Source organism: Bos indicus, chromosome 5 (assembly GCF_029378745.1).
Source record: "Bos indicus isolate NIAB-ARS_2022 breed Sahiwal x Tharparkar chromosome 5, NIAB-ARS_B.indTharparkar_mat_pri_1.0, whole genome shotgun sequence".
Taxonomy (NCBI): Eukaryota; Metazoa; Chordata; class Mammalia; order Artiodactyla; family Bovidae; genus Bos; species Bos indicus.
In genome coordinates this window covers 26,583,181-26,610,305 of record NC_091764.1, presented here as the reverse complement: position 1 = coordinate 26,610,305, position 27,125 = coordinate 26,583,181, and the positions used below count along the sequence as shown (strand labels likewise).

The window sequence follows — 27,125 nt, the reverse complement described above, 5'->3', positions numbered from 1 at the left end:
GAACTTCTCTTTTTCTACCTATGCACTCTGTCTTGACAATAGCATCTCATCCAGTTTCATGGCTTTAAAAACTAACCATCTTCTGCTGACTGCCAAAGTTGTACCTTCAGCTTTTCCTTGGAATTGCAGACCCATACAACTGCCTGGTTGACAGCACCACCTGCAAGCCTAAGAGGCTTCCAAATCTGAGCTCCTAATACACCAGCGAGTCCACTTGTTCCTACACTTGCCCCATCTCAGTCAATGGCAACTCTGTTCCTGTAAGGTGCTCAGGCCAAACAATTTGATGCAATTTTTTTTGGGGGGTGCAATTTTTGATTCTTCTTTTTCCTCACATATACTGTCCCATCTAGCCATCATCAAACCTTGTTACTCTAACTTCAAAATCTATCCTGAATTATATCCCTTCTCACCACTTTCACTACCACCAACCGGTACAAGGCTCCATCCTCTTTTGCTCATAACTGTGACAGTCTCTTAAGCAGACTGCCTGCTTCTGCCCGTTCATTCCTCATTCTCTACAGAGTGACCCTGTTCAAACTAAGTCAGATCAGTCACGTTGCTATTGTGCCGAAAACCCTCTAGTGGGTCCCCAAAGCAGAGCGAAACCTGAAGTCCTCTCTATGACCGATGAGGTCCTCCAGAAAAATGCTCCCGTTGCTCCTCCTGCCTCATCTCCAAATACTCTCTAGTCCCCATTCTCTCCAGTCTGGCCACACTAGCCTCCCTGATGATTCTAGAATGTGTGAGACATGCTCCCACTTTGGGTCTTTGCATTTGTTGCTGCTCTTGCTTGCAGTACTTTTCTCCCATATTAATGTGTGGCTAGCTCTCTCAATTCCTTAAAAGTCAAAAAACACCTCATCTAAAATTTCAACCCTGCTGCTAACATTTCATGTTCTTCTTCCCTGTTTTGTTTTTTTTCTTCTAAGCACTTACTCTTATCTGACATAATATATATTGTACCTATTTATCTCGTTTATTGTCTGTCTCACCCACTAAAATATAATCCCCTTACGGGCAGGGACTTTAATCTATTTGGTTCCATATTACGCCCTCAGCATGTAAAACAGTGCCTAGGACAGGTTCAATCAATATCTGCTGGATGAATGAATGTACTCTGAAGTACACATTAAAATTAAAATTGTTGTTCATTCACTAAGTCGTGTCTGACTCTTTGTGACCCCATGAACTGCAGCACGCCAGGCTTCCTTGTCCTTCACGATCTCCCAGAGTTTGCTCAAACTCATGTTCATTGAGTTGGTGATGCCACCCAACCACCTCATCCTCTGTCACTCCCTTCTCCTCTTGCCCTCAATCTTTTCCAGCATCAGGGTCTTTTCCAATGAGTTTTTATTTAAATTAAATGTAAATAAAGATGTTTAAAATTGGTGATGTGGTCACTCTCTTTTTATGGGAACATATCTTTGAAATGATAAAGAGAGTTAGTGGAAAAATAATTTAATATATCAAAATTTGATAGCCAACATTTCTATGAATTTAATTTGTAAAGGGAAATGATTAGTTTTTACTGTCCATAAACAAATTATTCACAGTAATTTTAATTTCAGGATTGTGCTTATCCTGAGCATGACTGTGACCAGCTCTTCCTAGCCCTATATTATGCGTTCACAGATTACAAGAAGAAACCAACATTATCCTGTCATTAGAAAGATAAAACATATCACCAAATCTCAATGCTTGACAAACCCCAAGGTATCATCTGCTGTTATATCCTCTTTAGACTAAGATGGTGGCTTTGGAATAAGGAAGAGCTGGATGTGAATCCTGGGTCTGCCACTTCACCAGCGGTGTAACTTCAGGTAAGAGACTAATATGAGTGAGTAGAAATGGAAGTAATATCTATTTCATGAGAGAACTGGGAAGATGGTTCAGTGCCTCATACAGAACAGGTACCCAATATATATTGCTACCCTTTATCTCCAAAAGGATAGTTAATTAGGATAACTACGCTGTTGTCAAAAATTTTTTTTGGCAGGACTGGTTGTTCCACAAAGGCTGCTCACTCATCTGTCTGGGCCCCCCAGAACATTCAGAATGGGGTTATAAAATTATCAACAGTTGAGACACTCATTACATGCAGTTTACTGACTGACTGACGTTGCTTAGGTTGTGAGCCACTCACCTAAATAGCCTTGAGTCTTTTTCTGTAGTGCTGTGACTGGGCAGTCTTTATGAGCTAACAGTAGCTGTTTCAACTGAGCCACCTCATTGCGTAGTAATGTGACTTCATTCTGAGGAGAAAGGTAAGAAAAGAATATGAAGAAATGCATGCTCCACTCTTGAAGCCCCAGTGACTATCCTCAGAGTGAGGACAGAAGGCTGCCTGGATTTTCTCCTTCGAATCTAGAAAAGATCCAGCAAGGCTTCAGACAGCCCAGGGCCAACATGGCCACAAATTCAGTGACAGAAGCTGCTTTCAATGATAGTAGGAATTTTACACAGAAAACTTACTCCTTTGTAGGGTAAATATGATTGTACAAAAATTAATAATACATATGTCCTTTGACTAGTAAAGCCTACTTCTAGGAATCTATTTAACAGAGCTATTTACTCAAGCGCATACAATGTACACTGCAGCACTGCTGTTCTGGCAAAAAATTAAAAACATTATAAATATCTGAATCTTATAACCAAACTATAGAATGCTACATTGTACAGCTATTGAAAAAAATGAGGTAGGTTCTCTGTATACATGACTAGATCTCAAGAAGATAACTGTTTCATGTTAAAACAGACATATAGTCCCTCTATGGCTCCCCAACAAAAGCTAAAAAATGAAAAAAATATTAGAAATATATATAGATCTGGTAGGTACAAACTTATCTACAAGGAATAGAATGAGACTGGGAAAGACATACTGAAGAGAGACTTTATTTTTAATCTATACTTCTGTGTGTGTATGTATGTATATACTACATATATGTTATATAAATATATTACCTTTGTAACTGAGTATTTTTAAAAAATCAGAAGAAGGGAATGATATTCAAGAAAATGTCTGGATTATAACTGTTCTATTTGTACTTGTGTGGTTTTTTTCTTAAGTGAAAGAAAGCTCATTCGGGGAAGAAACACACTTCATAGACAGAGTTAGGCCATCTCAGAAGGTCAGAGAGGCCTTCTTTCTTTCTTTAATTAAGCTGCATTATCTGGACAAATACTTTCCCTCTAGGTGTTCCACTACCAGTCAGATTTTACTGATGATTTAAGAGAGCACCCTGGGGCACTTCATTTATTTTCCTTCATCCAAAAGGGTCTATGGATGACTCATTCTGTAGCTGATTTGGGATTAGATGGTGAGTGTCCTTTCCAGTCCCCAGGGAAGAGATTTCAAGTCTGACTGTTAAGACATTCGTTCTGTATTCTTCCTGGCATATGTTCTGAATCCATCTTAATTTAAAGAATTATCATCTTCTACTATATTGTCCCACTTTCTCATGATTCAACATCACTTTCCAGATTCAACAATCCTAATAAGCACCCAGGACCCACTCACACTCAGCTGAATGTTCTGAGAAGTGAGTTCCTCAGCCTTCTTCTCTAGGGAGGACACCCACAGCTTCCGCTTTTGACGGCAGCGGGAGGCTGCAGCCCGGTTGCGCTCCAGAAAGCGCTGTCGCCGCTCATCTGGATCTTCATCAACCGTGCGCCGACGTCGACCTCCAGTACTAGGAGTGGGTTGGGCTGGTGAGACCTGTTGCCCAGAAGGAAGAGGAGTTACTTGAAGATCTGCTTAAAGGATCTACCAGCCTCTGTCACCATAGCAAGTCTCCTCACTCTGTCCCTTAGCTTCTCTTTTGCAGTAGTTCCTCATTCTGCCTCCTGTTTCCTTTCAGTCTTCTCAGTTCCATACTTGGACAAACTATAGTTCAGTTGGAAACTGATTGTTTCTGAGACAGACAGACAAAAATGAAACTAGGATCATTTTTTGTTTCTTAACAGTGAATATGGTGGGCAGGGAAATTATAATCAGGAGAAGTGTCAGGGGAACTTTCAGGGAGACTGTGGAATAAAAAATTGGAGAATTACTGACTTGGCCAAGCAATACAGACAAAACAACTGCATGCTGTAAGTTTCAGAAAAGAAGAAGAGATTTTACCATCAGTGAGATATGAGCTATCATGGAGATATATGAATTAGCATATTCTTTTTTTTGCTGTACCACGAGGCTTGAGGGATCTCAGTTCCCTGACCAGGGACTAAACCTGGGCCGTGGCAGTGAAAGCCTGGAATCTTAGCCATTAGGCCACCAGGGAACCCCTAGTATACTCTTTTTATTTATAATCAGTTATTAGTCATACTCAACAATGGCCCTGCTTCCTGCTTTGTTTGTTCTGTTTTTAAAGAGAAAAACATTTTTAAATCCCTTTACAAATTGGTGATTTAAGACCATCTTTTTTTATTTTTTAAAGTTTTTATTGAACTTATTCGATTTAGCTTTTTTTTTTTTTTAATGTGTCTTTGGTCTCGAGGCATGTGGAACTTAGCTTCCAGACCAGGGATCAAACCTGTACTCCTTGCATTGGAAGGTGAAGTCTTAACCACTGGACCACCAGGGAAGTCCCCGAGACCATCTTTTTAAAAAAAATACTTATTTTCGGCTGTGCTGGGTCTTCGTTGCTGCGCGTGGGCTTTCTCTAGTTGCGGTAAGTGGGGTCTACTCTCCAGTTGCTTCGTGAGGCCTTCTCATTACGGTGGCTTCTCTTGCTGTGGAGCATGGGTCCTAGGGCACTCGGGCTTCACTGGTTGTGGTGCACGAGCTCAGCTGACCCATGGCATGTGGGATCTTCCCAGACCAGGGAACAAATTGGTATCCCTTGCATTTCAAGGTGTATTCTTAACTACCGGACCAATAGGAAAGCCTTTATCTTTTGTTTTTAAACTTTAGGCTGATGTCTCTTGTTTCTAAAGCACTTTTGAATCATTCTCCTTTTCTGTTAGCTGGTATGTACTCAAAGAAGATAGACCAATCTTATAATAATGGCCAAAATTAAAATATAGAAAGGTTAGCCATCTGTATAAAAGAAACTATGTAGTGTAAAACAATGCCAAAAATTAATTCTTCCCGAATCTGTTGCTATTAGAGAACATCTATATTGGTAGTTTCCAAATGCCAGAGCTCAAATCAGTTGCATGAGGATAAACATAAACTCATAAGAAAACAGAATCTTATTCTACTTTAGGCCCTACTGAATCATAGTCTCCAGTAATACAGATAATGAAGAGATAATTTTAATTATTCAGATTAATAGTCTCTCCCCCAAATGAAAAAAAGTGGAGAAGAAATTTCAAACTCATTTTAATGAGCTACAGGCCTTGGGGTTGCTGCTTCTTACTGTACTAAGGGAAGTTTACATAGATTCTCTTGTGATTTTCAACTTGCTCTTTGTTCTAAGCTCACTGGTGCACACGTAAAGACTGGCAATTGAGGGGGAGAATGGGGAAAAGGAAATGATGGATTCCTATTCTCTCATAGGCAACTTAATAATACATGCAGGGAATGGAGGTAAGAGAACAGACCAAGAGAAACTTGGGAAGAATAAGAAGGAAAGGAATTAGTGGTAACTAAAAACGAAGTCATGTCATTTCCTCAAGGGGAAGCAGCACAGTTTGGGCAAGGCGGCTGCTGCTTTACCATTTCTAGAAGGGACTGGCATCAGAAGGGGTTACAGGAAGGTGGGCAGGCTTAGCTTCTAACAAGAAAACTCAAATGAAAGCTTTTGTTGTTGGCCAAGCTTTAAGGCAGCATATGGTCATTAAATGTTAGGACATGTGGTGGTAACTGATGAAGCAGGTGGTGACATCAGGAAAAGGGGATGGGCCAAAGACCTAACTCCACAAACTAATACCAGGTTGTTGTCACCTAACCAGTACAGACAATATGAAACCAAGGCTTACTCGGTTTCCAAAGAAACTTAGTAAAACTGAGGCCTCCTTGAAAAAAAAAGAATTGGGCTTCTAAAGAAGATCTCTCTGGCTTTTTTAAGACTTTAATTTCTCCTGATAAAAAAAGATTAAATTGATAAGGAAAAAGTGTTTTTCAGGGTATGTGTTTGTTTACTGAGCCATCTTAATGCTGTGACATCATATTTTATTAATATATTGTTGTATAATATATTGTATCTGATTTTTGTATAAATATAATCAGTTAAGTTTTTGGGGGGGTTGGTGGGGGTTAAGATAGGAGAGACTAGAGACTTTGTTGTATAAAGTAGCTTGAAATGAGGTTCGGTCACATTTTAGAGGGCTCTACAGATAGAGCACTCACTTGTAGAAATAACAAAAAAGCAGAAAACAAAAACTGAGACCTCCTCTGTGGCAGTTCTGCATTATCCAGTCTGCTTGCATTTGTCTAACAAAAGGACAGATAAAGCAGAGTGCATTTTGCTGTCAAACTGTCAACAAGAAACAAAGTGCAAGTCGAAGCCCAGAAGGCTGAAATCCATTCCTCCTTCATTTTCCTGCTCCTTGAAAAAACAGATATGACCTAAAGAGTAACAGCGACAAGCTGGTTCCCCCATCAAGGGTCTAACTGACCTGTGGCTGGGCCGGGGATGGGGCGTCAGGGTGCTGGATGAGGATCTGGCTTTGCTCTGGACGGGCTGTCACCATGGTGCTGGCAGTCCCCACCACCATTCCACAACCACCATTGATTGAGGAGACTTGGTGGGTTAGGGTAGCTTTTAGTCTCTGTGGTAAAAGATAAGAAAAAATAGCTTGTCAAAGGTGAGATTTTATTAAGGGTGAGAAAAGTGGGCTTAGATTTTATTACTGGCCTTACAGACAAAATTCCCACAGTGATTTTCCCTTAACAAAGGGATTAAAAGAAAATGACATAGAGAGAAAGAGTGCCCATGATCCCTAAAATACCTACTCTGTTCCCTCATTATCATCCTGGGCACAGTTGGAGGGTGGGGGTTGTTGAACCGATAGAGTCCAGATGAAAGCTCTACCCTGGAACCTGGCCAGGGGCTGGTTACGCAGTTATTCACCTCTTGGCCAGCTCTCCTGCCCACTCATCCACCCTCCATCTGTCACCCTGGAACTGAAACAGCAAGAGTTCCATCCAAACAATCTGTGCTGCTTCTTTTCACTGCCATGGCCTGTGTACCAGGCTCTAAAGGTGGAAGAGAGGAGATAAGAGTCATGAATCAGGGTCTATTCTTCTCCAGACCCGGCAACTGGGTAGGTCTTTTAGCTCTGCAAGCCCCAGAAGATACCACTTCTTTCAGAGGGGCCAGCATTGCTCCAGGTTGGGATGTACTTACCATCTTGGCTTCTGATGGCATAGGGTGGCCAGAGGGAGAAATGGAACCACTGCTGTTAACTGGTGGGCCAGGGATACCAGGAATGTTGGGCACCATAGACACAGGTCTGGCCAGCTGGATCAAGAAAAGGAAGAAAAATCAGAAGGGGACATAATGCTATTAGTGGGGCAACAACTTCCCCAAATGAAGTGCTTTTGAGGCTGGCACATTAGGGCCTGTTCTATGCACCCTGTCCATGGGGCATGCAGAAAGTCTGGGAAATACCTTCCCTCATGGAGCACCACAGGATAGGGGATCTAATCCTTCAGTGCTGTGACAGTTTCTATGGGAAAGGCTGAGACTGTGTCTTGAGGAAAGTGGTGGGCAATTTGTGAGGTACTTAGTGCCAAGTGAAATAAGCCAATCAGCAGGCTGGCAAGATCAATTCCTAGACCAGGAGCCAACGGTCCAGATGAGCCTTTGTCTAGTGTTCCATAGTGCTGGATTGGCAGAGGTTAGTGAAAAGTATGGGCAGGCCGCCATGCTCAACTAATACAGACCAGAGCCCATGTTTCCCTGGGGCTCATGTGTGTTTATGAGCATTCAGGTGGAAGGGAGGGGTTCGTGTGTTGGTAGGGTTGGCTGCCCCAACTACAGAACTCACCGATATAACAGAAGGCATCTGTACTGGAGGCCCTGGCAGCACAGGCATGGTCTGTCCATTAGCAAGATGCATGACGAGAGGGAGGGAGCCGGTGGGAGACCTAGAGGAGATATAAAGTGAAATGCTCACAATACAGACTCTTTTGCCAATGATCTTCCTCCTGTAATTATAGCAGATTTCCCAGTCTTTTCTAGTTATGGTAACACTGTAAAATGTTGACACCCTCATGATGGCAGATAAAGCAGGGAATGCTACTTACCTTACCTTATAGATGGAGAGAAATGGCAAGACCTTTACACCTTGCAAATTAAGCAAACATCACTGAATTCAAGTGGGTGGGAAGCTAACTACTGAGTTTAGAACAAATAAATAAACATTCCTACACTGGCATGTATAAATTCTGTGCTATCTTAGATAAGGACTACTTCTACCAAAGTTGCCATTTTGCAAGGCTGTGTCATATGATAGCCAAATCTGAGTAAGTTACTCCTGTTCCTTTCCATGTTTTGTTCTACTCTAAGAAGGAAGCCATTCCTTTGTATTTTTCTTAATGGGTCTAGAGAACAATAAGCTTTCAGAGGCTGAAGCCTGACAACAGCCTCTTTAACCCATGGGTACCTGGAGACAGGATCTTAAGTCATCCCATTATGAAATCTGCATGGGCCACGCTAGGAGTGAAGACAAATAGACAAAATTAGGGATAGCAAAGACCAAGAGCCTTAACTGGGACTCAGGGGAACAACCAGACTTAAAAAAGATGACTTAATGGGTTTCAGCCCCTCATTCAGTAGTTCCTCCATAAACGTCTATAAAATTGAGGCCAAGAACTAAATATATACTTCCCTGTGTGACCTCAACCATTATAATGAACTTCCTAAAGTTCAAAGGATTCTTCTTTTAGGCTGAATAAGTATTAAACCTCCAAATTAAGGAAGTACACGCTCAAATAAATACTTGCTTGCCTACCAAAAAGGTAACGAAGATTCTGTTTATGGAGTGAAAAAAATTCATTTTGAAACACAATCTCAGTAACTTGTTTTCCTTGAGAATTCAGAAACAGTCTCTATTTTATAAAATAATTTCATACAGAGCAAAGAGATTTAAGCTTTGCTGCTTCTCCCTGCTCTCTATACTTACCCCAGTTGCCTGTTAGATGGGGGAGCCTGTGTGATGACGGAGGTTGGGGAAGGAAGGGTTGGGTGAAGTGGATCATAGCCCAAATGGAGAGGCAGGGAGCCCGGGCGTACGATGGTAGGCGTGGGAGTAGAGATCACAACAGGCTTTGGGGCAACATCCTGGGGAGAAGAACCAACAGATCACAAAATGCTTTAAGGGGTGCTTATAGGGAAATACAGAGCTGGTAAAATCTAGTATCAATTTATTGGAAAGAGCACTCAGGCTACTAAGGTAAATCGTGACCTGATTCCATGGTGATCATGGATCCACACCTCACTAACCCATTCAGAAGGAATGATGAGTTAAGACCTTTGGTTATCTCCCTTCCAGGGATAATGGCAATATGAGTGGGATGACAGTTGGAAGACCACTTGAAATCTCTGTAGAAGCATTACAGTATCATATAAATTCTAAGGAGTGACATAATTTTTGTTTGTTTTGGGGCCATGCTGTGCAGCATGTAGGATCTTAGTTCCCTGACCAGGGATTGAACCTGTATCCCCTGTAGGGGAAGCATGGAGTCTTAACCACTGGACCAAAAGGGAAACCCCAGGAGCATTATAATTCTTCATAATCTAGGTACTTTCATTCTAAACCTGATGCTCAAGTGTCCACTGATCCCTAATGGGAAAAGACAAGCATAAGACTGGCAATAAGGCAATCCAGTATCTCCCATAGACCACTTAAAAAAAGGGCTACGGAAGTCTGAATAATGACCATATTGTGATAAAACAAACTGCTTCCCATTGTTAACCCATTAGGACCTTAGACTGCCAGTGCCCACAGTGGCCCTGAAAACATCTCTAAGCAGCCTCTAGGACCTGGCTGCTGCTGGAAAGAGGAGGAGGGGAGGATAGCTGCAATGTTTATGGAGGGGATAGTTTTGAGATGTTAGCAAACTAGTTTTGGAGAGGTTAAGATGAGGTACAGATGCTCTATCCACAGTGGATACTAAATAATAACCACAGTAGAGACTGGAAGGGGCCATAAGGAGACTCCTGAGGTTCTGATAATATTTTCAAAGTGTTGGTTATATACACTGTAGACTGTGAAAATTCAGTAAGCTGTATACTCACAATTTATGTGCTTTTCTGTATGTGTACTATATTTAAATAAATTTATAAAAAAAAAAATCTCACAAAGTGTTTGCTTCAAAAAAGTAACACTAAGAATTCTGATAAATATTTCCTTCGAATCACTTAAAAATGTTCCTTTGGGAAGATTTTTTTTCCTAAATGGTTTAATGTTCAATTTATGAATTATGTGATTTTTCATTTTCACTTAATTGAAGTAGTACAACATATATGATCTAGTACAATATACATAAAGTATATAAATTTAAAGGATAAAACACAAATACATATGTAAAATAAAAACAAAGCCCATTTTTAGCACCCCAGAACATTCTCCTGTGTTCCTTCCTAATTCATACCTTCCCTCAAGAGGTAAAGGGTTTCCTCCACTTAAAAATAAATAAATTAAAAAAAAAAAAAAAGAGGTAAAGAGTTGAAGATGAATTCTATCATCTTCAAATAGTTTTGCCTCTTCTTTACTTTTTTTTTTGGCTATATGGCATGTGGGATGTGAGCTCCCCGACCAGGGATCAAACCCGTGCCTCCTACATTGGGAGCTCAGAGTCTTAACCAATAGATTGCCAGTGAAGTCCCAGTTTTGCCTATTCTTGAATCTGATGTAAATGGCTTCACATGGTACGTACTTTTGTGTCTGAAATTTGTTGTTGTTCAACATAATGTCCACATTGCTGTATATATCATTAGTCTATTCTTTTTTTAATGCCATGTGGTATTCCATTTTAGAAATATACCACCATTTATTTATTCCCTTGTTGAAAGACATTTGGACTGCTTCCAGTTTTTTTACTATTATGAATATGAATTAAATTGAAGAAAGTGGGGGAAAACCACTAAAGCATTCAGGTATGACCTAAATGAAATTCCTTATGATTATACAGTGGAAGTAAGAAATAGATTTAAGGGACTAGATCTGATAGACAGAGTGCCTGATGAACTATGGAGGTTCGTGACATTGTACAGGAAACAGGGATCAAGACCATCCCCAAGAAAAAATAATGCAAAAAGCAAAAATGACTGTCTGAGGATGCCTTACAAATAGCTGTGAAAAGAAGAGAATCGAAAAGCAAAGGAGAAAAGGAAAGATACAAGCATCTGAATGCAGAGTTCCAAAGAATAGCAAGGAGAGATAAGAAAGCCTTCCTCAGCGATCAATGCCAAGAAATAGAGGAAAACAACAGAATGGGAAAGACTAGAGATCTCTTCAAGAAAATTAGAGATACCAAGGGAACATTTCATCCAAAGATGGGCATAATAAAGGATAGAAATGGTAGGGACCTAACAGAAGCAGAAGATATTAAGAAGAAATGGCAAGAATACACAGAAGAACTGTACAAAAAAGATCTTCATGATCCAAATAATCACGATAGTGTGATCACTCACCTAGAGCCAGACATCCTGGAATGTGAAGTCAAGTGGTCCTTAGAAAGCATCACTACAAACAAAGCTAGTGGAGGTGATGGAATTCCAGTGGAGCTATTTCAAATCCTGAAAGATGATGCTGTGAAAGTGCTGCACTCAATATGCCAGCAAATTTGGAAAACTCAGCAGTGGCCACAGGACTGGAAAAGGTCAGTTTTCATTCCAATCCCAAAGAAAGGCAATGCCAAAGAATGCTCAAACTACTGCACAATTGCACTCATCTCACATGCTAGCAACGTAATGCTCAATATTCTCCAAGCCAGGCTTCAGCAATACGTGAACCGTGAACTTCCTGATGTTCAAGCTGGTTTTAGAAAAGGCAGAGGGACCAGAGATCAAATTGCCAACATCTGCTGGATCATGGAAAAAGCAAGAGAGTTCCAGAAAAACATCTATTTCTGCTTTACTGACTATGCCAAAGCCTTTGACTCTGTGGATCACAATAAACTGTGGAAAATTCTGAAAGAGATGGGAACACCAGACCACCTGACCTGCCTCTTGAGAAACCTATATGCAGGTCAGTAAGCAACAGTTAGAACTGCACATGGAACAACAGACTGGTTCCAAACAGGAAAAGGAGGACGTCAAGGCTGTATGTCACCCTGCTTATTTAACTTATATACAGAGTACATCATGAGAAATGCTGGGCTGGAAGAAGCACAAGCTGGAATCAAGACAGCGGGGAGAAATATCAATAACCTCAGATATGCAGATGATACCACCCTTAGAGCAGAAAGTGAAGAAGAACTAAAGAGCCTCTTAATGAAAGTGAAAGAGGAGAGTGAAAACGTTGGCTTAAAGCTCCACATTCAGAAAACTAAGATCATGGCAAATGGTCCATTACTTCCTGGCAAATAGATGGGGAAACAGTGGCTGACTTTATTTTTGGGGGCTCCAAAATCACTGCAGATGGTGATTACAGCCATGAAATTAAAAGACACTTACTCCTTGGAAGGAAAGTTAGGACCAACCTAGACAGCATATTAAAAAGCAGAGACATTATTTTGTCAACAAAGGTCCGTCTAGTCAAAGCTATGGTTTTTCCAGTGGGCATGTATGGATGTGAGAGTTGGACTATAAAGAAAGCTGAGCCCTGAAGAATTGATGCTTTTGAACTGTGGTGTTGGAGAAGACTCTTGAGAGTCCCTAGGACTGCAAGGAGATCCAACCAGTCCATCCTAAAGGAGATCAGTCCTGGGTGTTCACTGGAAGGACTGATGTTGAAGCTGAAACTCCAATACTTTGGCCACCTGATGCGAAGAGCTGACTCCTTTGAAAAGACCCTGATGCTGGGGAAGATTGAGGGCAGGAGGAGAAGGGACGACAGAGGATGAGATGGTTGGATGGCATCACCGACTCAATGGACATGAGTTTGGGTGAACTCCAGGAGTTGATGATGGACAGGGAGGCCTGGTGTGCTGCGGTTCAGGGGTCGCAAAGAGTCGGACACGACTGAGTGACTGAACTGAACTGAACTGATGAATACAACTGCTATGAACATCCTTATATACTTCTTTTGGTGGACATATGCACTAATTTCTCTTCCATACAGACTTAGAAGTGGAGTTGCTGGGTCAGAGAATAGGTGTAATTTATATAAATCCTCTAAACAATGAACATTTATTTAAACATAATCAATCCTTCTGTATCACACTGTGTTTATACAACTATCACATCAAAACATCATCTACCAATTAAGTTTTAGATGACTCTTGGTAAACAGCTTTACCTTCTCCTTAAGCGGTGGGGAGCAGGGGCTAGAGGCAGGACTGTCAGGTGGGGATGAGTCTACCTCCACTGGCTCTTCTTCTTTGATTTTGATGTCTGGTGTAGAAGGCAGAGACATGTCAAGGGGCCCAGAAGCAGCCTGTTAAAAGAGAGAAATGAGCACAGTTCAATCCCATGATTCCCTTCAGGTTTAATCTATATCTTCCCAGTTAAAAGATGAGTGAATATACTTCTAAGAAGTTCAATCCTTGGTCAAAGCACCAAACTGAAAGTCAAAGAAATGTGGAACCCAGGTTTTACACACAACTGTGGCCAAATCGTTTAACTTCTCAGGGCTTCTGTTTCCCAACTATAAAATGAAGTTATTTACACCTGCCTCACCATGGATGAACACTGATAAAGATTCTGAAAGGAGGGGAAAAAAACCTTTAAATGCCTATGAAGACCCTGAAAGGAGAAAATAAAAAAAAGATGTCATTTATCCATCACATTCTATGATTATTTTTTAGGAAAGCACAACAATTTCTGAATCCAGTGCGTTCCTATTCTCAACCAGCTCCACTGGCTACTAGAGAGCTGTGAACACTTTTTCTGCCAATCAGAATGACTAGGTTACCCAATTATCAAAAGCAAACAAAAAAAAGTTGGCTATTAAAGTACTGTCAATGAAAGAGGAAATATCTTTTCTGGGGAACTCTCCATGCTTGATGGTGTTCTCACCCCCAAATCTGATGCTAGATGCTAGAAGCTAGGAAGATAGGGTTTTGGGGTAACAAAGAAAGGAAAGGCTGATCATTTGATCAGTCAAAGAAACTAGAACTTGGGACTAGGGGCAGGACTGGAGAAAACTAGAAGGGAAAGAGTACTCTTCTGGCAGTGGTGCAATCACCTCACAGAACTGGGAAGCCATAAGTGGCTTTGAAGAGAACAATAAACCATCTAAGATGACCCTGATACTGCACAACAGGGAGGCTGGCATTGCAGTTCAGTTTCATGACAAAGTGGATTCTTGGTTCTATTCTTCCCACATCCTAGGCTTCTTGGTGAAAGAGGAGCTTGTTTTTAATTTATCCCTTGCTATTTTAATCACTAGAAATCCTGGTATTTGAGTGAATTGAAGATAATCTGGTATCTACTACATTAGAGAAGGTGGTAATAGTTCTTTCTCTCCAATCTGATAAGGATGAGCAACAGCAAAGATGGTTTCAATTTCTGCCCTCATTTTTTTCTACACAGATGTCAGGTCCAAGTGGGCTAATTCCTGGATCCCTGAAGTCAGAGGGTGGTGGGAAGGAGAGGCCTCTTAAGTAAATACAACCACAAGTTTAAAATCTCCTAGAGGCATCTCCTAGAAAAGTTGTGGTTCAGAGAAGTTTTGGGCTCATAAAACACTCCTGGAGATAATTTTCCACTGAGCCTATGCTTCTCATCAAGAAGAGGTGAAGACCACTCCTGACCAAGCAGGGAGAAACACCAAGAGATGCCCAGTGAGTAAAGGCATGACTGACTGTGTCAACTGAGCTAAAAGGGCAGTGGAAAAGACTTGGAGCCTTTAAAAGGAGGCTAATTTTCTTGAATTTCCCTATAATGAGTTTGGTTTAAAATCCTTCACAACCTGGTGGAAACAATTTGACTGATTTCTTTGGGGCGAGGAAGAAATGACAGGGGGGATAAAGTAGAGAAACTGTAAAATAAAATTATACCACATAGATTGTAAGCAAGTGACTGATAAAAAGAATGACGAACAGACCACCACAAGTTCTGCCATTTGAAAGGAGAACTACAAATATATGCCACTGAGTTTCCCCCCACTTTCTTTTAATATGTGGGAGATAACAGGAAATGAAGATGACAGAAAGCTATAGAACTTGGAAGGACCCCCAGTGATAGGAACACTTCATTCTTATAATTTAAGATGGATGGAAAAATTGTGCACAAACTCTTTTGATTTACCTGCTGATAGCTTATAGTGAATGGTGTTGGATTTGTGGCCTCGAGAGGAGAGAATTTCGATCTGGGGCCAGAGACAAGGCTTGATCACTCAGAGTTTTGTGTAGCAGAAGTTTTATTACAGTGAAAAGAGACAGCTTCTGACATAGACATCAGAAGTGGGCAATGAGTGCCCCAATCACTAGTTCGGGTGGGGCTTTATATACTTTTTCAGTTGGTACCATCAATAGATCAAAAGAGTATCTTAAGGTTGTAAAGGTCTTATCAGACCCACTGGGACAACATAATCTTAAAATAATAGGATTAGTCAGAAGGTTTCTGTTAATGGGAAGCATGTCTCCAAGAAAGATACATTGTTGCTGCTGCTGCTAAGTCAATTCAGTCCAGTCAACTCTGTGCGACCCCATAGAGGGCAGCCCACCAGGCTCCCCCATCCCTTGGATTCTCCAGGCAAGAACACTGGAGTGGGTTGCCATTTCCTCCTCCGAGATACACTGTTGTTATATAATAATTATATACTATATACAGAGCTTAAGGAAAAACACACCATTGAGCAAGATGTGCTGTTCTGTTGTGTAATCCTTAGCTCTGGACTTAAAGTTGGTCTCAGTAGAAACAGATTGTTGCCATAACAACTCAGAGCTTTCCAAGGGCCCTGGTCTCCTTATCAACATACCTAAGAATAAGCTCTCTCACTGCTATCTCCCTCTTAGAGGGGAAGAGTCCTCCCTGGAAATTTTTTCTTAAGTCTTGGCTTTCCTGTATTCTGGTAAGATTCCATGCCTCACTGCACCCTGCAATTATGGGAGGTACACGTGTTAATGTGTATGTTCTGAGATAGAGATATTGGAATTTTTTCTGAATTATTATGGAAAAGATACCTGATTTTAAGTAGTGACTAATAACCCAGAATTATAATTCTAAAATAGAGTAAACTTTAACTTTTTCTTTTGCCCCCAAACCCCTTATTCCATGGGAACTATTTTTCTTTGACTCTGCTTCTTGAACTATTTCCTCTGATCTTCCAAACTAAAGGATTCTCTAGGGATCTTGAATATAAAGGTTAAAATCAGGATCACAGCATCTCAGAATCTGAAGTGATTCCAGTATTTTAATCCTCTCCACAATATCTATCCTAAGAGACCTCCATATAATTGGACATACCTTGTGATAGCTTCCTATCCTGATCCTATTTCTACTTCTAGGCCACAGAGAGTAAGTTTAACCCCTCTCTTACACAAAAACTCTTCAACTATTTGAAGACTGCAATTTTGTTTCAATAAAATTTCTTTTCACACTTCCCTGGTGGTTCAGGGGTTAAGACTCCATATTCCCACTGCAGGGGGCATGAGTTTGATTCTTGGTTGGTGAACTAAGATCCCAATGCCACTGCTGCTGCTGCAGCTAAGTTGCTTCAGTCGTGTCCGACTCTGTGCGACCCCATAGACGGCAGCCCACCAGGCTCCCCCGTCCCTGGGATTCTCCAGGCAAGAACACTGGAGTGGGTTGCCATTTCCTTCTCCAATGCATGAAAGTGGAAAGTGAAGGTGAAGTCACTCAGTCGTGTCCGACTTTTAGTGACCCCATGGACTGCAGCCCACCAGGCTCCTCCGTCCATGGGATTTTCCAGCCGAGAGTACTGGATGGGTTGCCATTGCCTTCTCCCCCAATGGCACTGGGTGTGGCCAAATCAAAATAAGAAAATAAAACAGGAGACAAGTATGATCCTTTCTATGCAATAAAATGTGTATGCAGGAAAAAAAAAAAAAGCGGTTTCTTTAAATGTTCCCAAAGTGACCTAATTTCTGATTCTTTCACCATCCTGGCTGATCTCCTTTGAAAGGCTTTTAAGAACATCCTTCCTTAAGCTTAATGTCTTGACTATTACTACAGAGTTACTCGGAGGTAGGAGTTACATACACTGAAACAAAGAAGAGTCAAAATTCAGTAAATGTCTACTGATTGGCTGACTGAATAAAACAATCCAAGTGAGAAGTCTGATTAGCGCAGAAAAGAGTGGGATTTGGCAAAAAAAAAAAAAAACCATTATATAACAAAATTTGAGTAACATATCCAGAACAAAAATAGTTTAAAAAATAGATTACTGAACAACGTCCACTAGAAGGGCAAGAAAACTGGTTTTTGATGAAGACCCAACACTTGTGCTTATCCATCACCTGGACACCCTAAAGACTTGAATGGCTGACAAGGATAAGTGAGTATTATCTGGTTCTATAGAACCAAGCCCATAATTTGTTGCTTTAACCAATTATGCAAATTATCCCAGGGCACAGTGCAAGTTGCCTAGATCTGAACACCACCAGTTTTTTAGCAAAAGTCCCGCCTCTTGCCTTTTTTTCATCTTCATCTGCAGCTTTTTTGAATTCATGTTCAAAGGAGTTAGCTAGTTCATTGAAGAGTCCCACCTCTTCACAGTTCTTCAGGAATCGAGTTGGAGTAGGAGTTTGATCTGTAGACATGAAAAGAAAAGGAACCTTTATTTTAGTTTTGATCTGAGATTAAAACTAGAGAGCACATCAAGAACACATTTTTATTCTTCTGTTTGGAAAGAATCTCTATGTTTAGGCAGATTTGCTTTTATGGAGCACTAGTCAGTAAAGACTGGTGTTAGGCCACCAGAGGGTGTCTGTGCTGTGTTGCCTCAAGGCCAGCAGAGGGACGACAGAACAATGTTTCGTTGTGTGGCTATCTATATGTAACCACCTTTCTCTCAGAGGCTGGTTTCAGCTCCCTCACCCCCAAAACAAAACAAAAACTGCCCACCCAGGTGGAGTCTGTGAAACTTTTAGGTGGGAAAATCAAGTACAGTTAAGTGACATTTTCTCTTTACACTTATTCTCTGCTAGGTCTGAAGTGAGTAGGTGTAAGCAGATGGACACTAAAATCTGATGAGGAGAAGAGACTGAGGATCAGATGGCTGAGTCTACTTGCTAAAGCTACCAAGTAAGAAATGGTGCCTTGTTTTTCAGCTGTCACTAAGGTAAGAGTCTGTTACCTTCTTGAAGGCATTCCAGGCACATCTAGGGGCTGGGGAACAAGATAGCAAGATCGTGAGCTAGAAAAGGAAACTGCAAACAATAGACCTCACTGCATGGAGACCTGGGACCAAGAGCAAATTCCGGAAACCAGGATATTTGGATTTAGATTTGCCAGCCAAAATATCCTCTCAGAGGCTGCACAAATCTTTCCTCAGCCCGCTGCCTCTGCCCTTGGGAAGAAGGAGGCTCTGGGTAACCCACGGGAACTTTTCAAGCAACTTGAATTTTAGATTTGAGCTTCTCTCTCCCCATCCTGTTTTTCTAGTTTTCCTCTCTTGCATGCTAAGTTGCTTCGGTCGTGTCTGACTCTTGGTGATCCCATGGACTGTAGCCCACCAGGCTCCTCTGTCTATGGGATTCTCAAGGCAAGAATACTGAAGTGGGTTGCCATGCCCTTCTCTGGGGAATCTTCCTGACCCAGGAATTGAACCCATATTTCTTATATCCCCTGCGATGACAGGTTCTTTACCACTAGTGCCACCTGGGAAGCCCCTTTTCTCTCTTAGGTCAGTTGTATCTTGTTCTCTGGTCCTAACTCAATTATGACGGTTTTCCTTGCACTGCTAATCACCTTGGGGATTCATTTCATATTCCAAACCACTAAACCGAATGATAGGGATAGAATGATGTTTAAACAATATTTTAAGGAGTGAGACCTGGGGCTAAAATCACTCCTCCTAGCATGATCAATTGGGAATAGTCCAGTGGGATTTTCCATGGAAACAACGTAACTTTTTTTTTTTTTTATTTAAACAAAACTTCTTCTGAATCAGAGTGTTTGGAAAACTTACCACTAACCTCCCAAAATAGTTTTAAAAGGTTCTCTGGCAGCTTTGGTTGGCCAACGATAAAGCCACTTTCCCTCCATCCCCGGGTGAGTGGAGGTAATATTCCCTTATGCATAGAGAGTACTTCAGTAAGGGCACATTAAAAAATCACAACTCAAGTGGAACAGGACGGGGCAGCTAAGGGCATGGTTACAGCAGAAGAGGGCCTTATGGATCTCTGATCTGAGGCTCATATAAACTTTTTCCATTCTTGAACAGCCAGCCAGAAAATGTATATAAGAAAACCCTTAGCTTGCTCTGATGATTCCAGAGAAATCAACAGGTGTTTATTGAATGCTTTCTGTGTTTTGCTGCTGTATGTATAAACTGTGTGTACATTTGGGGGAGGGGGAGAGGGAGAGATAGAAGTATAGGAGTTTGGGCCAAAAAGAAGTATGGTTCTTGCCATAGAGAACTAAGAGGATGTTTTATAGTTGAAGAAATAAAGTTAATTTATATAGAGAGTATCACAGTATACAAAAGATATGTGCCATGTATGGCACAGAATAAAACTGTTACAGAAATAAAGACAAATTAATGGCGGAGCAATTAGGAAAGATTTCAAGAACTGGGACTTGAGCTGGGCCTTAAAGAATGGCTTCAGAGGGTAGATGAGAGAGAAAGATTAGTAGGCTAAGAGGAGTCAGGCAGGTGAAGGCACAGAGAGAAGCAGGTATGGCACCAATATATAGATGAGGAGAAAAAGGTATGTGCAGGTCAAAAGACAGTCATGTTAGGGACATAAGTTGCATTTAAAGATGGGTAAATACCGCAGGGCAAGGTTATAGAAAGCTTGAAAACCCAAATAAAAATAGCCTTAAAGTAAGAGAAAATAGGAAGATAATGACAGATTTTGAGCAGAGGACAAGAATTTCAGTAAGTCTGGTTTTTCAACAGAATGCAAGATGGATTAGAATGAGAGACCAGTCAAGGAGGCCAGCTAGAAGACTATGGAGGGATTCAAGCACACTGATGGTGGATGGCAGGAAGCACAGAAAGGAACACAACAGTCAGAAGTGAAGAAAGAATAAAACGATACAAGATTGTGAGAATATTGATATCACTGAATATCAAAGCGGAGGAGCTGGTTTTGAGGACAAGGAATTCCTTAACTGACAGTCACTGACATGAATATCTGAAAACAGAAAGATAGCCAAGTAAGTGTTCAGTAGGGGCTGAAATACATGTGAGGTACCAGGTCTTAATTTGGAGATATGAGAATCACCAGACTAGATAGGAGAGCTGAAATGGGCAGTGGGATGAATGCCCTGAAACAGAAGGCAAAGAATAACAGGAAAACAGTTTATCTCTTTGGGACTGTCCTGTGTCATTTTCTCTCCCCACTCATGGAGGGTGGCATAGGCATTTCCACACATTTGGAATAACCTCTCCAGCTTGATAACTCTGCCCCAAATTTGGTGTGTGTGTTCAGTCATTAAGTTGTGTCCAACTCTTTGCAACCCCATGGACTGTAGCATGCTGGGCTTCCTTGTCCTTCACTATCTCTTGGAGTTTGTCAAATTCATGTCCATTGAGTTGGTGATGCCATCCAACCATCTCATCCTCTGTCGCCCCCTTCTCCTCCTGCCCTCAATCTTTCCCAGCATCAGGGTCTTATTTTCCAATGAGTCGGTTCTTTGTACCAGGTAGCCAAAGTTTTGGACCTTCAGCTTCACCATCAGCCCTTCCAATGAATATTCAGGGTTGATGTCCTTGAGGATTGACTGGTTTGATCTCCTTGCTGTCCAAGGGACTTTCAAGAGCCTCAAATTTACCTGTTGCATAAACTTCTTCGATCAATTTCACTTAATAATAATTCTCTGAGTACTGATGCTGTTTGTATTATTCACTTATACTTGACTTAAAAATACTAAAATTTTTTCCATACATACATGCCCCAACAATAAATTTAAGTATGTGTTGCCTACATACATGTTTATGCCCTCTCCACTCTTCCAAGGACCTTCCCCAGGCTTTCTTAAGGATCACTAATGACAATGTCCCCAACTTAAGTCTTTTTCCAGGAATTACAATCCACAAGCTCCCAGCAAAGTGCCTGGTACACACAGTAGATATTCAACAAATAATAAGGTACAGGAGATCTGTAGGGCAAGCCCCTTCCTTCATGTACAGAACTATGGGAGGAGGTTCTCTCTTTTCTCCTCTGTGTCTCAAGCAGCACTTTGGCTGGTAGTACTTAGAGAGATTGGGCTTTCCAGGTGATGCAGAGGTAAATAATCCACCTGCCAATGTAGGAGATGTGGGTTTGATCCCCACGTTGGGAAGATCCCCTGGAGGTGGAAATGGCAATCCACTCCAGTATTCTTGCCTGGAAAATTCCATGGACAGAGGAGTCTGGCGGGCTACAGTCCATGTGGTTGCAGAGTCAGACATGACTGAACACATGCACACTTAGAGAAATTGTGCCTTACCTGAATTATTAACTGATACTATACAATAATCATCATTAAATTCTCCACTGGTTAAACATGGAGGTAAGCTTGCTTAACTCAGGCTAAATCAGAACCCCTTGTGGTAACAAAAGAAAGAGCCCACTTTGTCTGCCTGTCTAGCTGAAAACAGCATGAGAGAACTGCTGCAGTGTTTGAGAGGAGTTGCTAAGAATGCTCCCTTGAGAATGGCACAGGCAAGCAAAACAGTATCTAGAGCAACCGGTGAGAGGTTCCAGTCGCCCAACTGCCCTAGAAAAGCCCACTGTTTGCCCTCAGTGGTCATAAGGGAAGTTGAATTTACGAACCGACAACCTGCCTGCTTGGGGAGAAACTGACACCCAGTGGAAGAGAAGCAGCCAGGCCAGGCCAACTTCCTTGCTCTCTTTTGTTCACCCCTTTGCTGTGGGTAGGGAAAAATGTCAAAGGCATCTTTTGTCTGCAAATCTTCCAAACTCTTAATAAAAAGGCGGCAAGGAGGGAATAGACTGAAAACAGCTAAGACAAAAACCTCAACACACCCACCTCAAAAACCGCAGAACCCAATCTTGTATTAAAAACTGAGAGAGTGGAGGGCACAATAGAAACTTGGGAGCTTTTAGTGTTCCTTTCTCCTGATTAAATGCAGATCACATAAGGGCTCTTAATGGGAGAAGGGGAGTACAGCTCCCGGTACATCTGGTCCCTGGTATTAATCTTAACTGTCTGGTGATATCAAGGCACGTGGCTTCTGGGGCAGCAAATACCTGCGATGATGACTGAGTCAGTTCGGGCTGGGCCAAATTTCAATGTCATCTCATGCTTGTGTTTATGAACTGCCAGGTGGTCCTCGTTTGTAAATCTCTGAAACGAAACAGAAACAGAGATGTGAAAAAAAAAAGAAGTGACTCAGTGCCCTTTTAAAAATGTCCTACCAAACATCCTACAGTAAGGTTGGTCCCTGGAAAGAGGGACTGGAGAGGGAATGGGAAGGAAGAAAAAAATGGAAATGATGGAAAAGGAGAGGAGATGGATTCAAAAAGAGAAAATAGGAAAGGAGAAAATGAAGCACTAGAAATCTGGAGGAGAGGGGAAGGGGAAGACCGTAGCACCAACTGCTCTGTATTACCAGGTCCAAATGAGAGAAATGGACAGATTGTTGGTGAAGTGGGATCCAGGCAGGAGGTTCCAAATGAAAAAAACATTAAGGCTAGCTCGTAGCAAGCAAGGGAAAAATAATGTTTAATAATGATAATAAAGAAAGGAGAAGGGAAAGGCTGGGTACTGGTTGGTCATCACGAAAATATAGGAAATTCAGGATGAAGCTCTCCATGGTAGGGCTGAACTGGACTATTTATGAGGGGCCTAACAGAGAGATAAATTATGCAGGATTAGGAGAACCATTTAACTTCCTGGCCCCTACAGTGCTGCAGCAGGCGCCTGCCCAGCTATTTGGCTGAGGGTTTTAATGAGCCAGGATGGAGCTGTAGAGGACAGAGGCCCATTGGCCAGAAGTAATGGCACACACCAGCCCCATCGGCCAAATGCTGTCTCCCTTCATCGGGCAGCCCGCCTGGGCTCCATCAGCCATAAAGGGGGCCAGTGCAATGCTGTTGACTACATAATGGTAGAATAAAAATGCAAGCAAAAAAAAAAAAATTTTTTTTTTAGGGTAGGGGGAAGCCTGTAGGCAGGATGAGGAAAGAGAAAAAGGAGATGGTATGGAAATTTTATTTATTTAGGGGTTTGGTGAAAGGACAATGAAAATGTGAGGCTAGGTCTGCCTCAGTTTATGACTAAGTGAGACAGGGTTATTGGACAGTAATTTATGCTCCCCCCCTTTCTTTAGAAGGGGGTGATGAATAGAACAGATGAACAGCAGTAATTCAAAAGAATGATACCCTCAAAATTCCCTTTGAGGCTGCCTGGCCATGTTCCTTCATTAAAACATGCCTGCAACGCAGTAACAGCTTGGATGCCGCAGTTTTCCACAGCTCTTTCACTAGCCAGGCTCTGAAACATGGTTCTATTCGTCTTTTTGTTTCTAAAAATAATGATTGGTTAGTCCTCTTTTTTCACTCTCATTAGATAGATACACATTTCCCACCAAAACTCATCCTTTGGCTCTCTATCCACAGCTCTTCTTGACTTCAAACCAGTCAGGAGTTGGCTCCATCCTAGCACCTATCTAGGCAAGAAAGCAAAACTGAACTTTTAAAATTTCTTTATTTTACCTAAAAGTAGCTTTCCCCACATTTTCTCTAAGCTCTATCATAACTGAAGCTTAAGACCTAAAATCCTTCCAGGCTAGGCCTACAAGCCTGAAGGGTAAAGGGAATTTTCAATTAAACATATTAAGAATCAAGAAGTAAAAGAATCAAAAGAAGACTGCCTTCGTTGTTTCCAGTGGATCCTGGACAAAACTGAATAGAGTGTGTGCATATTTAGCCAAGAACTTTAGTTTTCTCCATTGTTGGCTAATTTTAGGCAACGTAGACATTGATTATTATCATAGGCATCAACTTTTTCAGTCACAGATTTTTCCCTAAGGAAAGGATGGAGAGAGTGGGAAAGGGGGGGAATAGTCTTTTAACCATGGGTATGACATTTCTAGGTTAAACAAATCAGTGCAGAGGGTTTGGGATTGCTGGGTATTTGGTAAAAGGAAATGAGCAGAACTAGTCTATGAAAGAGGAAAAACAATCACTTTACAGGGACAGGAAGGGTAGCGGATTAGGGTATATGTTTTCAAAATGTACTGGTGATGTTATGACAATCTTTTTTCAAAAATACATTTATAGGTACTTCAAGGAAATTATCTGTAGGTAGTTTAAAAAATGTGGCACAATGTTCTAGAATACACAAGGATGACTTTCAAGCAAAAAGTCCTTTTCTACTATCAGAAGTCTAGCTTGGAGAAGATTTTAAATCTCCAGGCTTTGCTCTAGTTAGGATCATTTAGTATTTTAAAAGGCAACTCCCCTTCTTGTTACAACTTTTCTGCATAGTTGTGATCTGTTTGTTCTCTAGTTCTTGTTCCTCTCTGCTACACAACCCCACTCCCTTCACATCACCCTATTCCCCTTTCAGTGGTTTATTTTTCCAAACCAATAGCTGGTGTCTGAAGAGAACTGAACATGACTAAAGGGATCTCCCACCCATCAGCATCTCATAGGGTTTTGAAAACTGTGATCATAGGAAAAAAAATTACATTTTCATTTTCACTAAACTCTGAAATTTAGCATTCCTAATTCATCAAAGAAATTGCACATATTCTCATATTACATTACAGTTATTATAAGTATCTCAGAATAGCCTTTCTACTCATCACTATTTCAAAATTATGATAGTCACCAGACCTACCACTAGAACTTACAGACAGTATTATGCGTAAAAAAGCACATGTATTATCAAATATTTTAAAAATATTTTGATAACTGTATATAAAAATAATCACTTTGTTTGTAATCCTATGTCTTTTATTTTACTGATTTAAAAATATTATTCTGAGGAGGGGTTCATAGGCTTCATCAAACTGCCACTGTGGGTTACGACACTACAAAAACTAAGAATCCTTCTGAACTAAATCATAGTATGCTTCAGAGGAGGAGCGAAAATGGCAGGAGGAGGAGCTTAAGAAGCAGGGCACTGGCATGGTTTGGCTCCAGTCACCTCTCCCTGCCAGAGTAAGAAAGAGAATAAAAGTTTACTCAAGTTTTTTTTTTTTAGTGAGAGAGTGTCGAGGTTTTTTAAATTTCCAGTTGTGTTGGTGTTTGTTGTTGCACACGGGCTTTCTCTAGTTGCGGAGGGTAGGGGCTACTCTCTAGCTGTGGAGCACAGGCCTCAGGCACACGCGTGTCAGTAGCTGTGGCCCAGGGGTTCGTTAGAGATATGGCTTGAGGGTCCCAGAGCACCAGCTCAGCAGCTGTCATGCGGGGGCTTAGTTGCTCCATGACATGTGGCATTTTCCTGGACCAGGGATTGAACCCATGTTCCCGGCATTGGCAGGTATATTCCTGTTCACTGCACCACCAGGGAAGTCCTAAACTTTTTTTTTTTTAATCAAAGCGAATGTCAATTTGGCTATTATTTTCATTGTTCCTTATATTCTCTCTTGTTATATTTAAGAGTTAACTCAAGAATTCTCTGTGAAGTGTCAGTCACTCAGTTGTGCCTGGCTCTTTGCGACCCCATAGACTGAAGCCCACCAGGCTTCTCTGTCCATGGGATTTTCCAGGCAAGAATACTGGAGTCGGTAGCCATTTCCTTCTCCAGAGGGTCTTCCTGATCCAAGGATTGAACCCGGGTCTCCTGCACTGCACGCAGATTCTCTGACTGAGCTATGAGGGAAGCTTCTAGGTGAATCTTGAACAACATGCTTAGGAAACCATACCTTTAAAAGCAATTTCTCAATTAAAAAGTCTAAAATTATTAAGTGATAAAAATTTGACCTTATTAAAAATAGATTATTCTATTGAATTAAATAAAATGGGTAGAGACGCTTCTTAAAAAGATCTCCTTTTTGAATTATTGCCCATTTAAAAATCCAGCTCTCTCATTTGTTAATACAGTTAGTGAGTCTTCCTTTGTTCTTTGCTCTTACCTATTCCTAAGGTTTTGGCAAAGAGCCACTCAACTTAGGGGAATATTCACTCTGGTTGTAGAGTAAAAAATGATACTTTTCAATAAATGTATAGATATTAACCATTCCAAGACAACTGAGGGTTGATATTATTCAAAATTGGACTGAAGAATTTAAGTTATACTGGATCACAAAGGCAGTTTATATGCCTTGGGAGAAGATGTAAATAGTAACACAATAAAGTTAAAGAGTTGAGAGTCTTATTTGCCCAAATAAATGAATCAGGACAGCTTCTTGGCATAAATGGGAGAGGGAAAGTATTATGTGCTAATTTGCACCATAGCTAGAGCCCAAGATGACTTAGATTCGCCCTATCCAATGCACTTGAAACGTGGCTGGGCCAAACTGAGGTGTGCTGTCCTGCACTGTGCACACAAGGCTTCCCAGGTGGCGCAGCGGGTGAGGAGTCTGCCTGCGATGCAGGAGACACCGGAGACATGGGTTCCATCCCTGGGTCAGTGGGTGAGGAGTCTGCCTGCAATGCAGGAGACACAGGAGACATGGGTTCCATCCCTGGGTCAGGAAGGTCTTGGAAGAAACATGGAAACCCACTCCAGTATTCTTGCCTTTAGAATTCCATGGACAGAGGGAGCCTGGCGGGCTACGGTCCATAGGGTCGCAAAGAGCTGGACACGACTAAAGAGACTTAGCACCCACTCACGCACGTACTAAGTCAAAACACAGACTGGATTTTGAAGACTTAGTATGAAAAATGAAAGAGAGAACATAAAATATCTCAATTTTATTTTGATTCTATGTTGAAATGATATTTTGAATATATTTGCTTAAATAAAATATATTAAAATTAATGTCACTTGTTTATTTTTACTTTTTAATGTGGCTACTAGGAAATTCAATGCTACTTA

General features: G+C 41.2%; 1 protein-coding gene and 1 long non-coding RNA gene across 6 annotated transcripts in view; one reads left to right on the top strand and one right to left on the bottom strand.

The window, feature by feature from the left end:
- The window catches only part of LOC109559027 (cyclic AMP-dependent transcription factor ATF-7), a 95,248-nt gene that overhangs the window by 7,861 nt on the left and 60,262 nt on the right, over positions 1-27,125 (bottom strand). For all 5 annotated transcript variants that reach the window (XM_019960418.2, XM_070789006.1, XM_019960419.2 and 2 more), the window contains 9 exons: positions 22,385-22,481; positions 17,654-17,772; positions 13,354-13,491; positions 9,073-9,230; positions 7,936-8,035; positions 7,293-7,406; positions 6,562-6,714; positions 3,521-3,718; positions 2,147-2,255 (listed from right to left, as the gene is read on the bottom strand). In XM_019960418.2, coding sequence (XP_019815977.1) covers positions 2,147-2,255; positions 3,521-3,718; positions 6,562-6,714; positions 7,293-7,406; positions 7,936-8,035; positions 9,073-9,230; positions 13,354-13,491; positions 17,654-17,772; positions 22,385-22,481 — 1,186 coding nt within the window. The remainder of the gene's footprint in view (positions 1-2,146; positions 2,256-3,520; positions 3,719-6,561; positions 6,715-7,292; positions 7,407-7,935; positions 8,036-9,072; positions 9,231-13,353; positions 13,492-17,653; positions 17,773-22,384; positions 22,482-27,125) is intronic.
- Positions 1,477-22,099, top strand: LOC139183078 (uncharacterized). Its single transcript, XR_011566548.1, has 3 exons — positions 1,477-1,823; positions 18,170-18,303; positions 20,086-22,099. It is a non-coding gene; the product is annotated as an uncharacterized lncRNA (long non-coding RNA).